This window comes from Bipolaris sorokiniana (genome assembly GCF_000338995.1).
Source record: "Bipolaris sorokiniana ND90Pr unplaced genomic scaffold COCSAscaffold_1, whole genome shotgun sequence".
In the NCBI taxonomy this organism is placed as follows: Eukaryota; Fungi; Ascomycota; class Dothideomycetes; order Pleosporales; family Pleosporaceae; genus Bipolaris; species Bipolaris sorokiniana.
In genome coordinates, this window is record NW_006911895.1 from 3,057,201 (window position 1) to 3,068,300 (window position 11,100).

The window sequence follows — 11,100 nt, forward strand, 5'->3', positions numbered from 1 at the left end:
GCTACTCAAAGCTCAAGAACTAGATGCGCGACGGCGGGCGCGGGCACAGGCAAAACTAGATCGTGAGAGGCAGAAAGCTGAAGCAGCTGCCCACCGGATAGCCCGCCAAGCCGCCCACAAACGACTTCAGAAAGCTATCAAAATCTCACAAAGGGGAAAGAAGCCTACCTTCAAGCGCTCTACTGAGCTAGCATCAAAGAATATTATCGTTGGCAGTAGTAGTGGTGGTGCGCAGCGAGCTAATCGATCAGCTGCACCACCATCACCACGCTCGCGTTCAGGCCGCCCCATCAAGCTGCCAATCAAATATCAGTAGATAGATCAAATAAACAATACTACGAGATTACTATACTAGAGTTTCTCGCGATAATAGCTTTTATGTAGAGCTCTACAGCTTCAAGTTTGTGATAGTACTGTTGGGGAGAAATCCGGCGTTGGCCCGTCCGCGGCGTTGGCCCGTCCGGCACCTCTACATGGTTTGGTTCGTATCCAGATTAGAGTGGATTGACTTGCACATAGACTAACTATCCACCTTTTTCTTCATGTTTCTTTCAACGACGGTGCAACCATAACAGTATCCAGGGAATAGTACATGTTTCACTCAGGAATATGCTTTCGTTGACTCGACAGGGTGAATACTGAAAATTAGGTACGCTAATTATATATTATAGTTGGCAACTACATCTTCACCATTAATCATCCTATGCACATCGTCTTGCATCAGTTATCCCTTCCAATGACATCCTACGATGATCCAACTTAGTTGCTAGGGAGCCTGAGAAGCGTAATGTAGCGATCCTGGAAAGTCTCGCAGACTTGGTCGTTGGGGCCTGCGCCGCCCGCACGGCAGATGATAGGGAGAGCAACGGTGCCCGTAATTGGGTTGCTGTAATAACGGAGTAACTATTAGTATACTTCGAAGTTTACAAAATTGCATTTTCAGATGAGGATTTAGTTGAGATTGAACTTACTCGGTGCCGTACTTGAAAACCAAGCCGTTGTATTCATTCACGAACGCAAATTTGAAGCCGGTGCCGCATGAATAGAAGACGCTGTCCTCCATGCGGTCGGCACTGGCGGTACAGGTGTAGTCGAGAGAAGATCCCGGGTTGGTGGACGCAATATGGAAAGAAATCATGTTGTAGTAGCTAGCTTCGGGCTTGCGACCGACAAATCGGCTGATCCTCCAGGTGTAGTCGCCCTGCGTGTTGGAGGCACAGCTCTCCTGGCGAGGACGGAGGGATGCAGCACTAGCAAGGCCACTGGCGGCGAAGAGGAGGGAGGTAATGGTAGTGAACTGCATTTTGATAGCTGGGAGAGCGGATAGCCGGGAGAGCGGTTATTGAAAAGTTGTTGATGGAGTGTTGAAGAAGGATGTTGTTGCTTAATGAGTGAATAGAAACGAAGGCGAATATCAACAGTTTATATACCCAGTTTCTCTGACGGTCTCAGAGCTATCATGCACGCAGGAAGGGAGCCAGCCGAATTACGATAATGGTGCAACCAACTTACATCGATGCTGTGCAGGTAAGCCAGGAAAGGTTCATGTCCACCATTACGTCTTCGTTCCTGGAAAGAAGAGTCGGAAAAACAACATCTACCGTGCATAGTTCCTCAGAAAAGTAATCTCTGCCTAAATCGATCTGAAGAAATACATTGAAGCTAAGAAAGTAAAAGAAATATGCTTCCTCACTCATCCGGCAAAAGAAAAACGGACCAATACGTGTCACGTGACTGTCTCAACACTAGCTTTCTGAAAGTTGGGTCATGACTAACGCATGCATTCGGCCTCGAACAGTGGTTACAAGTAATTGGAAATGACGCTAGAGTAATATCTGCTGTGGTCACCATCTGCGGGGGACTTGAATTATTCAAGGCTTTTGGAAATGCAGCTGAGATACCTTCTTTGAGATCCAGTAGTTGTCTCCACCGTATTTTACAAAGATCATTATTCATCTTGCTCTTATACGGTTACATCATATTGGATGATACATACCTATCCGTCGTGTGAATAGGTTCTTGCGCAATTTCCCCGCCATGCATTTACTCTCATGCTGGAGCCATGAACATACATACATGCATACCTTAGCTGTACGCTCAAGCGATCAAAAGGCCTGACAAGTAGAGTAGTCTAAGATCGTGGTTGCATCCAGCGGGGTAACGCATTACAGTGTCGATCTTTGACCTTCTATGGGCAATGGGTTTTTCCCGTTAACTAGTGATTCCAGTCGCTCATCCAAGTATAGGCTTTAACCGCTTTTACATACTTATTGTAGCTTCTGTTGAACAACTAGCATGAATGAAACCGGTTTTACAGGCAAGAAGTGAACAGATCTAATGTATTGGGGTATAGCTAGTTCGAAGAACAAAGAACCAACGTAACAACTCTCTAAAGAGGAAAAAGAGGCCATGGTAAAACTTCAGAACCGCTGGAAAAGAGTAAAAAGAGATAGTCAACAGCTCTTTACCAGTTCCAGGTGCGACTCGCTGCTGAAAACACAGGCGGCTTCCAGATTAAACGATCGGGGTCAATGCTTCTCTTGCCCTTCAACTTTTCCTTTGCCTTCTGTCGCTCTTGTTGAGCAATAACTGCATCTGTGAGTACGATGACGTGTTGGTTCTTGCTGTACCGCAGCATGTTTAGGTTCTGCAGAGTGTGCAGTACGTCGTTTGTAGTCATCGCCGTCGCAGCTCCCAAGTCTTCAATATTGGCTTCGGAACGGCCGGGCTCCATAAGGATGTCGACCAGGATCTCTTGCCAGTATGCACGGTATCCGAGAAGACCCAAATCAGACAAGGGCTTTTCTGGAGATCCCAGCTTGCCCTCGCGCTTGGAAAGGAGGTAAGAGAAGTCAATGAGCAGCTTACCAAACCCTTTTCTTTGATATTGGGGCAATGTTAGAATACAGGCTACGTTGTAGCCTTCAGCAGACTCTTTCTCTTTGGAGAAATAGCCAACAAAATGGCAACCGTGCTCATCGCGCGTACACATACAATAGAATAGAAAAGGGTCAACGTCATAGTAGAGCGTCTTGTGATCCAGGAAGAGTTTTGAGAGCAAGCAGAGGTTGCGACACCATGTTCGTTGTCGCCGCCCATCGATCTCAAAGAAGGACACATAGTCGTCGCGGTAGATTTCGTTACCAGGTGGATGGAGAAGGTGGCACTTTGTGCGATGGCGCTCAAACTGCGTTACTTCACCAAAGTACGATAGGCAGAACTCGCAGATGTAGACAACATCTGAGTCTACAAAGTCGATGGGGTACGGTGAGAAATACCAGGGCTCAACCTCGTATTTGCCCATCTGGATTTTCTCCAAATTTCGCACACGTGAGATCTCAGTTTGATTCTGTGTCATGGACCCAGATGTTCGCAGTTTTTCAATTTCGTCTTCTCGCGAAAAGTCCTGAGGAGGCATAGCTTTGGCGGCTGCAGCAGCATCCTGCACGTCGACAAGGTCCATTTCCTCATCCTCGGCCTTGGGAGTGCCATCTGTGACTTCACTGGTGACTAAGACTTCTTGGTTCTCCTTGCCGCCTGCTTTGGATGGCCTTGGTGCTTTGCCTGGCAAGTTGCTCGACGTTGACTCTGGTGTGCCGGAGATTTCGCGATCAAGCTTGCTACGTGAACGCTTCAAGTTCTTTTGGTCAGATTTTGAAGGCGCCTTTTCGTTCTTGGAGGCAGTGCCCTTCTTTTTGTCTGCTTTCTCAGGGGCAGGCCATTCAACTTCTCGAGATAGGTCGATGCGCTCGGCCTCGATCCACTCATCGAGACGTTTGTTGAATTCTTCATAATGCACATAGAACTTTGGTCGGCCCTGCCGTGTTTGTATTGACAATATCTCAGCTTTGCGTTTCTCGCCATCCTGTAAAATGTTAGTTTGGTGATCATTTTACTGTCTTTGTGTTGGCGATCCAGGATTCGCGTCGCGTAAGGCGTCGCTGCGCGCTATCCACGTACCTTCTCGACCCATGCCTTTACGCCTACTCTGCACGTAACACATCAGTATTCATCTCCAAAGTTTGTGCATGGGTTGATACGTGCCTCAGCTGTGCAAGGGTGGCAAATCCCGTTTCCACCGGCGCGGGAGTACCTGACGGCTCGTGAGAATTTTCTCGGGGCGCCATGGTGATGCGCTGTCTATTGCTCGATTATTGGAGATTACAGTCCGTGTTGGAATGATTAATGTCGCGGTGAAGTTGGCGATGCCGTAGGTCTTTGTCGCAGTGTTGCCGCCTGGTCGTCGGCGCTTGGGCTTGGGCTTCCGCCGACATCTGGAAGGTGCTAGCGTGGGTCTGAACTTTTGCTGCGCAGAAAGTTACCCGGCCAAGATTCTCGACATCCACTGCCAGGTCACTATACGCACATCGTGATGCCTTGCAGGTGACTCCAAAATGGCTCCAATCGACTTGAGTAGCCTCTCCAGCAACTGGAAAATTCTGCAACAACGACTCAAGCCTTCTACACCAGCAGCGTCCAAGGACAAGAAGCCGGACAGCGAGACGCAGGCCTCGCTCAAGCGCAAGAGATCTCAGTACGCCAATGTGAAGCAAGAACATGGCTCTGCGAAGCCTTTGAATGGTTCAGAGAAAAGCACTCCACGAAAACCTCTGCCCTCGAGAAAGCGACAAAGGATGGAGGAGCCTGCCTATGTCGGCGCATCAGTCAAGCGACATGAGACGAAATCACTCTCCAAGAGCACGTCAATGCCCTCGCTCAAGAAGACGCCTCTCCTCAGCGACGCCAAGGATGACGAAACTGCAGTATCGGTCATCGAACCCCATCCCGATTTCCCCGATGTCGAGAACGAAGGCGTGTCAGAGGTGGCGCTACCCGGCAAATACGTGGCATTGGATTGTGAAATGGTTGGAGTAGGACCAGAGCCCAATCGCGACTCGGCACTTGCGCGAGTGTCTCTGGTCAACTATCACGGTCACCAAATCTACGATTCCTACGTGCAGGTACCGCGGCACATTGAAATCACAGACTACCGAACTGCCGTCTCTGGAATTGAGCCCAAGCACATGCGAAAAGACGTCGCCCGGCCCTTTGATGAAGTACGGAACGACCTCAAGATACTGCTCCAAGGGCGCATACTGGTTGGACACGCCGTGAAAAACGATCTCGATGTGCTCATCTTGAAGCATGACAAGCGCCTCATTCGCGATACATCCAAGTTTTCAAAGTTTAGGGAGTTGGCATCAATACCAGGGCGTACGCCAGGGCTGAAGCTGCTAGCAGCGAAGCTGCTCGGCGTGGAGATACAAGTTGGTGCGCATAGTTCCGTTGAAGATGCCAGAGCGACCATGGCGCTGTTCAGGCTGGAAAAGGACAGTTTTGAGCAAGAGATACGGCAAAAGTATGGAAATGTCCGTCTCGGTGCTCCGGCAGGCGAGGTTGACGCCGGTGGTGATGATGAGGTCAAGAAGAAGAGCAAAAACAAGAAGAAGAAAAAGAAGAAGAAGCACTAGTCGCTTCTGCCGAGATGTTTGCATCTTGGGTCTTGTGTTTGATCTTATGCATCTACCTGGAGTTTTGCATGATAAGGATACCCTGAAAAGTCAACATATGTTGTGGTTACTTGCATCTTCTATCTATATTAAAATACTGCTCTTTATTATTGGCATGGCTACAAGAATTCCTCAATGAGTTTTTTAGCAAACAAGTACGTTACCATTACTGAAGAAGAACATGCAAGGTTAAGTCTGGGCATGGTGATGCGTATGTTACAAGTGTCGTACGGGGTTGTTGCACTTTAAGAGCGGGATATCATGCACCTTTTTGTTTAAGTGATATTGTGCATTTTTTGGCCAATGTACGTCTACAGATTCTTATGGGCTCCATCTGCTTACATATTCGTTTCACATAGCCTTCAACAAGCTTCTAAAGAGAGCAATCGTGCACAGCTTTCAAACGGTCCACGTACGAGGCTTGACGCTCCTGCCCGGCATTTGACGGAGATAAGCATCGTGGGTCCGTTCCCCCACACCGGCCTTAACGCCATAGAATCATGATCGTCTCCGACACCTCTCGGTAGTTTGGCTCTTGTTTGCAACGGACTTTGAGCCGGATATAGACACTAAGTAATATATTCGGCCTTTCTACGTCATGTGGGTTCAAAGGCGCGGTTGTTATATAAGGAGGAGCTGCTGTCCGCGACGATGGGTTTAGCAACAATCCAGTTCAACACAAATTCCTCTTCTGATCTCCACAAAACCTTACCGCATCAATCTCGTTACATATCAATTATACAATATGCCTTCTCCATTCGGTGATATGCCAAAGGCTGCGTCCCTTCTGGAATTCCACCGCGTCATGTCGCCCACAGCCGGTGTTCGTGTCTCCCCGCTTTGCTTGGGAGCCATGAACTTTGGTGATGCGTGGCAAGACTTCATGGGCAAGTGCGACAAGAAGACTACATTTGAGATTTTGGACTACTTCTACCAACAAGGGGGCAACTTTATTGACACGTAAGTCGACCTTTTGATCTAGCCGGCACCATCCGAGACAATGTGATTGGGCTAGACAGCTCAGTACTTTGAATACTGAATTGTGGGGCTAACTTTGATCCAGTGCAAACAACTACCAGGCTGAGGAGTCAGAGACATGGATCGGCGAGTGGATGAAGGAGCGTAAAGTACGAGATGAGATTATCTTGGCTACAAAATTTACTACTTGCTTTCCTGACCCGAACAACGCGCCACGACAAAAGATCAACTATGGAGGAAACAGGTACGTGCTGGTGGAGGGTGTCATACCGAAATATATGCTGATTTGATTTACAGCACCAAATCTCTTCGCCTATCACTAGAGGCATCACTGAAGAAGCTCCAGACTGACTACATTGATTTGTTGTACGTGCACTGGTGGGACTTCACCACGAGCATCCCAGAGCTCATGCAATCCCTCAACGCTGTGGTGAACAGCGGAAAGGTGTTGTACCTTGGAGTCAGTGACACACCTGCATGGGTTGTCAGCAAGGCGAATGAATGTCAGTAGAGGTCATCAATCCCAACCACGTGTTTCAACTTCACTAACTTCGCTACAGATGCTCGGAATCATGGATTGCGCGGATTTAGTGTTTACCAAGGCCGCTGGTCTGCTGCTGATCGAGACTTTGAGCGCGAGATTATCCCTATGGCCCGCGAAGAGGGTATGGCACTGTGCCCATGGGGTGCACTGGGTGGCGGAAACTTTACCACTGAAGAAAAGCGCAAAAACAACGAGCAAGGCCGCAGCATGGGCCCCGTTTCCGAAAAGCACATCGCCATCTCCAAGAAGCTCGAAGCAGTCGCGACACAGAAGAACACCCAGATCACAAGTATTGCGCTTGCTTATGTCCGACACAAGTACCCTTATGTCTACCCGATTGTCGGCGGTCGCAAGATTGACCACCTCAAGGGTAACATTGAGGCGCTGGGAATCGAGCTAACTGAAGAGGAGATTGACGATATTGATTCGGCTGTTCCGTTCGACATTGGGTTCCCCATGAACTTCTTATTCGAATTTGGAGGCGACAAGTATAAGCACACCATGACCAGTTCGGATGTTATGCTTACAAAGTATACGGGTATATTGGAAAGTGTGCCTGTTCAACAGGGACCAAAGCCGCACCAGCTACAGGGATATGGAGGCAACTAAGTGGTGGCGAGTAGTCATGTAACCGAGCCAGTCATAGAAGCTGTTAATATAACTGGAAAATAAATTTTACATGCCTTACACAACTCGTTAATGTGAGCATCGCAAACATACGCACCATCTACCCAACCAACCAATGAGAATTTTCAAAACTGCTCCACTCACACACTGCATACATTCCTAATCCGCTCGTGACCCAGCACCTCCTCACATTATCCCACATCTTACCAAAAACAAAATGACCCTCAAATACACTCCATTAACGGACTTCCGACTCCCAGACTATCCAGACGCACCCTTGACTCTGGATGGCGCGCCCCTCGGCATCGTCGACACAGAATCTCTAGCATCAGAAATCACCAACAACAAAAATACTACCATTCCCCCAGCAATAGGCATAGCAACCCTCCTCTACAACTGGCACCCCAACGCACTCGCCGCATTTCTCGATCTCGACGCCTGGTTTTCATTCACATGGACTGTATCCATCGAACCAGGCACACCATCCGGCTGCAAGATAGAAATCGGCCGTATCGGCAATCAAATCACATTCGGCCAGCTAGATGCAAGTGGCGAGAACTGGGCGATAATGTTAACCTACAACATCGTCTTGGAAGATGCAGCTACTGAAAACCCCGACAACTCCAACGAAGAAGGCGAAAAAGAAGGAAATGCCAACAACGATGATGAAGTAGAAGAGAAGGAACCCCCGAAAAAAGGAACTTGGATCCCCAACCCAAAAGAATCTATGCTTGGCCCCCGCGATATCACCTCCTCTGCCCTAATCCCGCGCCTCGCCTCCACCCTGCTATCCCGCCTCCTCGTGCAACGCCGCTGGGAAACCGGTAAGCGTATAAAACACAACCTGTGCGTCGAGTACGCGCCCATGGATATCTGGGGCGACGGCATACCCATGTCTCCGCACTGGCTCTACAAAGCCCTTGATCTCAGCACGTGCACTAGTTGCGGTTCGGCTGGCGCCGCAGACAAAGCGCTCCAACGTTGTGGCAAGTGCGGGACTGCGACATATTGCTCGGATGCATGTCAGAAGGGGGACTGGAAGGTGCATAAGGGGGTTTGTACGATGGGGTTGGAAGATAGGGGCCAGGCGATTCGGTTGGTGGAGAAGGGGGGGTTGATTGCGTGGGATGAGGAGAGGATGTTTGCGGTCGAGGGGAGCGAGGAGGTGAGTCGGAATCCGTATTTTGAGGGGTGTGTGGGGAAGAGAGTTAGGGCTGTTGTGAGCAATAAGGAATAATAGAGGGGAGGTTGGGGAAAAGATAGGGTAGTGGTAATGCTCTCTTTTTTTTGTAGATGTCACTACTCATTTATTTTGTCATGTCAAATCGTTAGGCTGTATTGTTCATCATATCCCATTCTTCGATTCATTGAGAGAATGATCCTACGCAGATGCCTTTTTCCAAGTGAAGATCCAATCTTTCAAGACCGCAAAGAAGAAAAGTAATGAATAAGGAATACACATCGACAATACATTCCCTCAGACCCGTGATGCCACATTCCACACATACCAATTCATTGATGAAATCCCACAAAGTTTCCTGATGGCTATGTTCGCCCACCCAATTATCGTTATCATTTAGTATACCCTATTCGGAAACATAGGGCATTCGTAGAAAAGGATTTCCCCTTAGATTTTCATAAAAATCATGTAAACATATCAGTCATTTTCCAACTCCTCTAACTCCTTTTGTCGTCTCTCCAGTTCTAATCTCATAGCTTCTGCTTCCCTTTTAAGTCTCTCCCTTTTCGCTGCTTTTTCTTCCTGGGACAAGGTGGAGTTAGGCGATGTTCCTCCACTTGTGCGGAGCGGGACGGAGAGCGAGGGGTCAATATTGGCATCGGCGTCTGTCTGGGATGGGTTCAAAATAGATGATATCGCGTTTGGACGATGAGGCAGTGGGTTTACTGGTTCTTCGGGATCTAAAGTCGCGCTGCGACTTCGTTTTCTGGGCGATGGCGCGCTGGGCTGCATGCTTGGCGTGAGGGCCACTGGATTCGATGTTACTGATGAATTGCTGTAGTAATGTGTAAAGTCGACTGCGATTGGACCCCTGGGTGGCTCAGGCGTGTAGTCTTCTCGAGACTCCAGTGCAGTCGATGGATCTGGGGAAACCGAGTGCTCGAATGCAGGGGTTTGAGAAGGTCTCTGTGGAGGCGAGTAGTTCGCGACTGATGAAGCGGCTTGCGAACCTGTTTCGGCAGCTGGTACGATACGTTTGCGACGCTTGATCTCCTGCTTCTTCATTGCAACAGGGCGGTGGGTTCCGTGGAGCTTGTAGTAGAGTCCTGCATAGAGGATTAGTCATCTATCGATACTACACATCTATGTAGATATGGCACTACCAACTTACCACAAGCATTGCAGATGATGTGTCCAGCATCATCTCGTCTCCAGAGTGGTGTAATTGTGGTTCCACAGTTTTGGCAAGCTGGGATTGCACTTGTTGACGCAGAGGCAGAAGTCGAAGATGCGGCATCACTCCCACCCCGGTTCTCACCAGGCGCCGCATTTGCTTGGGCTAGTGCAAACTTGGCTGTCTTTGATACACGATTGTTAAATGCGGGACAGCCACTGCAGCCTTGCTGGCCCCCAGTGCCATTGCACCTGCCTCCACCTGGGCATGTCCCGGCCGCCATCTGATCGGCAGCAACATAGGTTGCGACACGCGGGCTACCGGCAACATTTCCAGCACATGTTCGGCCGCCATCGGTGGACCCTGGAGTTGGGCTTTGCTGTACCGACATACTTGGCTGAGTCTGTGTGTTGCGCTTGAGGTTCACTGGCCGCGACTGATTCCGTGCTTTCATGTACAAGCCACATGCATTGCACACTGTTTCCCCAGCAGGCGACCGGCGCCAGAGTGGCGTCTGCGTTGTTTTGCAGTTACTTGTGTCCGTCAGCGATTTCCTTGCAGACCCTCTGCAGCATTACGCCCACAGCCAGTAGTAGATTACACGGGAAGATTACGGAAAAAGCAGACAACATACCTGCAAATCTGCCCGGTGATGGATGCATTGGGAGTCTCATAATTCATGTTGGGTATTTGTAGCGATGCTGCTGTTGAAGGGGTTGGGGGAGCGTCTGCAATGGGCACGGCATCTTCAAGAGAGTGGTATATCTCGGATCTTTGGTCCTCCTGGGCATGGGTATGCTGCTGCTGCTGCTGTTGCTGCTGCTCTTGTGAAGTGGCCTCTACCCTAGGTTTCTGGTGTTCGTGAGTCTGGTTCAGTAAGCGGAGACTCTCGGCCATGTCCAATTCGTCTCTGCTGGTTTCTCTAGATAGCTGGTGCGGATGGGTAGGAGTAGGAGCGAATGAGGTGCCTCCACTTCCCGAGGGATGCGCCATAAGGCGGGAGCCTCGTCTTTGCTCGGAATAGGATATGTGTGTGTTGAGAGAAGGGTCTTATTGGGATGGTAGTGATGGACTGTTGCCTGATTGC

General features: G+C 49.3%; 6 protein-coding genes across 6 annotated transcripts; 3 read left to right on the forward strand and 3 right to left on the reverse strand.

The window, feature by feature from the left end:
• Positions 1-485: 485 nt before the first annotated feature.
• Positions 486-1,644, reverse strand: COCSADRAFT_132519 (uncharacterized protein). The gene is made up of 2 exons (XM_007696998.1): positions 972-1,644; positions 486-886 (listed from the first exon to the last, which is right to left on the reverse strand). Exons 1-2 carry the CDS (start codon positions 1,301-1,303, stop codon positions 760-762), a joined length of 459 nt encoding a protein of 152 aa, XP_007695188.1. The 5' UTR covers positions 1,304-1,644; the 3' UTR covers positions 486-759.
• A 655-nt stretch (positions 1,645-2,299) lies between these two features.
• COCSADRAFT_132520 (uncharacterized protein) lies at positions 2,300-4,205 on the reverse strand. Its single transcript, XM_007696999.1, has 3 exons — positions 4,045-4,205; positions 3,961-3,988; positions 2,300-3,865 (listed from the first exon to the last, which is right to left on the reverse strand). The coding sequence occupies exons 1-3, from the start codon at positions 4,125-4,127 to the stop codon at positions 2,465-2,467; spliced, it is 1,512 nt and encodes a 503-aa protein (XP_007695189.1). The 5' UTR covers positions 4,128-4,205; the 3' UTR covers positions 2,300-2,464.
• A 189-nt stretch (positions 4,206-4,394) lies between these two features.
• COCSADRAFT_166979 (uncharacterized protein) lies at positions 4,395-5,471 on the forward strand (the record flags this gene model as incomplete). Its single annotated transcript, XM_007697000.1, has 1 exon — positions 4,395-5,471. One exon carries the CDS (start codon positions 4,395-4,397, stop codon positions 5,469-5,471), a length of 1,077 nt encoding a protein of 358 aa, XP_007695190.1.
• A 621-nt stretch (positions 5,472-6,092) lies between these two features.
• On the forward strand, positions 6,093-7,718 carry COCSADRAFT_195748 (uncharacterized protein). The gene is made up of 4 exons (XM_007697001.1): positions 6,093-6,470; positions 6,574-6,732; positions 6,786-6,991; positions 7,049-7,718. The coding sequence occupies exons 1-4, from the start codon at positions 6,256-6,258 to the stop codon at positions 7,639-7,641; spliced, it is 1,173 nt and encodes a 390-aa protein (XP_007695191.1). The 5' UTR covers positions 6,093-6,255; the 3' UTR covers positions 7,642-7,718.
• A 158-nt stretch (positions 7,719-7,876) lies between these two features.
• On the forward strand, positions 7,877-9,209 carry COCSADRAFT_342177 (uncharacterized protein; the record flags this gene model as incomplete). Its single annotated transcript, XM_007697002.1, has 2 exons — positions 7,877-8,245; positions 8,339-9,209. 2 exons carry the CDS (start codon positions 7,877-7,879, stop codon positions 8,894-8,896), a joined length of 927 nt encoding a protein of 308 aa, XP_007695192.1. The 3' UTR covers positions 8,897-9,209.
• Positions 9,210-11,097, reverse strand: COCSADRAFT_216437 (uncharacterized protein). The gene is made up of 3 exons (XM_007697003.1): positions 10,648-11,097; positions 10,011-10,546; positions 9,210-9,945 (listed from the first exon to the last, which is right to left on the reverse strand). The coding sequence occupies exons 1-3, from the start codon at positions 11,004-11,006 to the stop codon at positions 9,317-9,319; spliced, it is 1,524 nt and encodes a 507-aa protein (XP_007695193.1). The 5' UTR covers positions 11,007-11,097; the 3' UTR covers positions 9,210-9,316.
• Between the last annotated feature and the right edge of the window lie 3 nt (positions 11,098-11,100).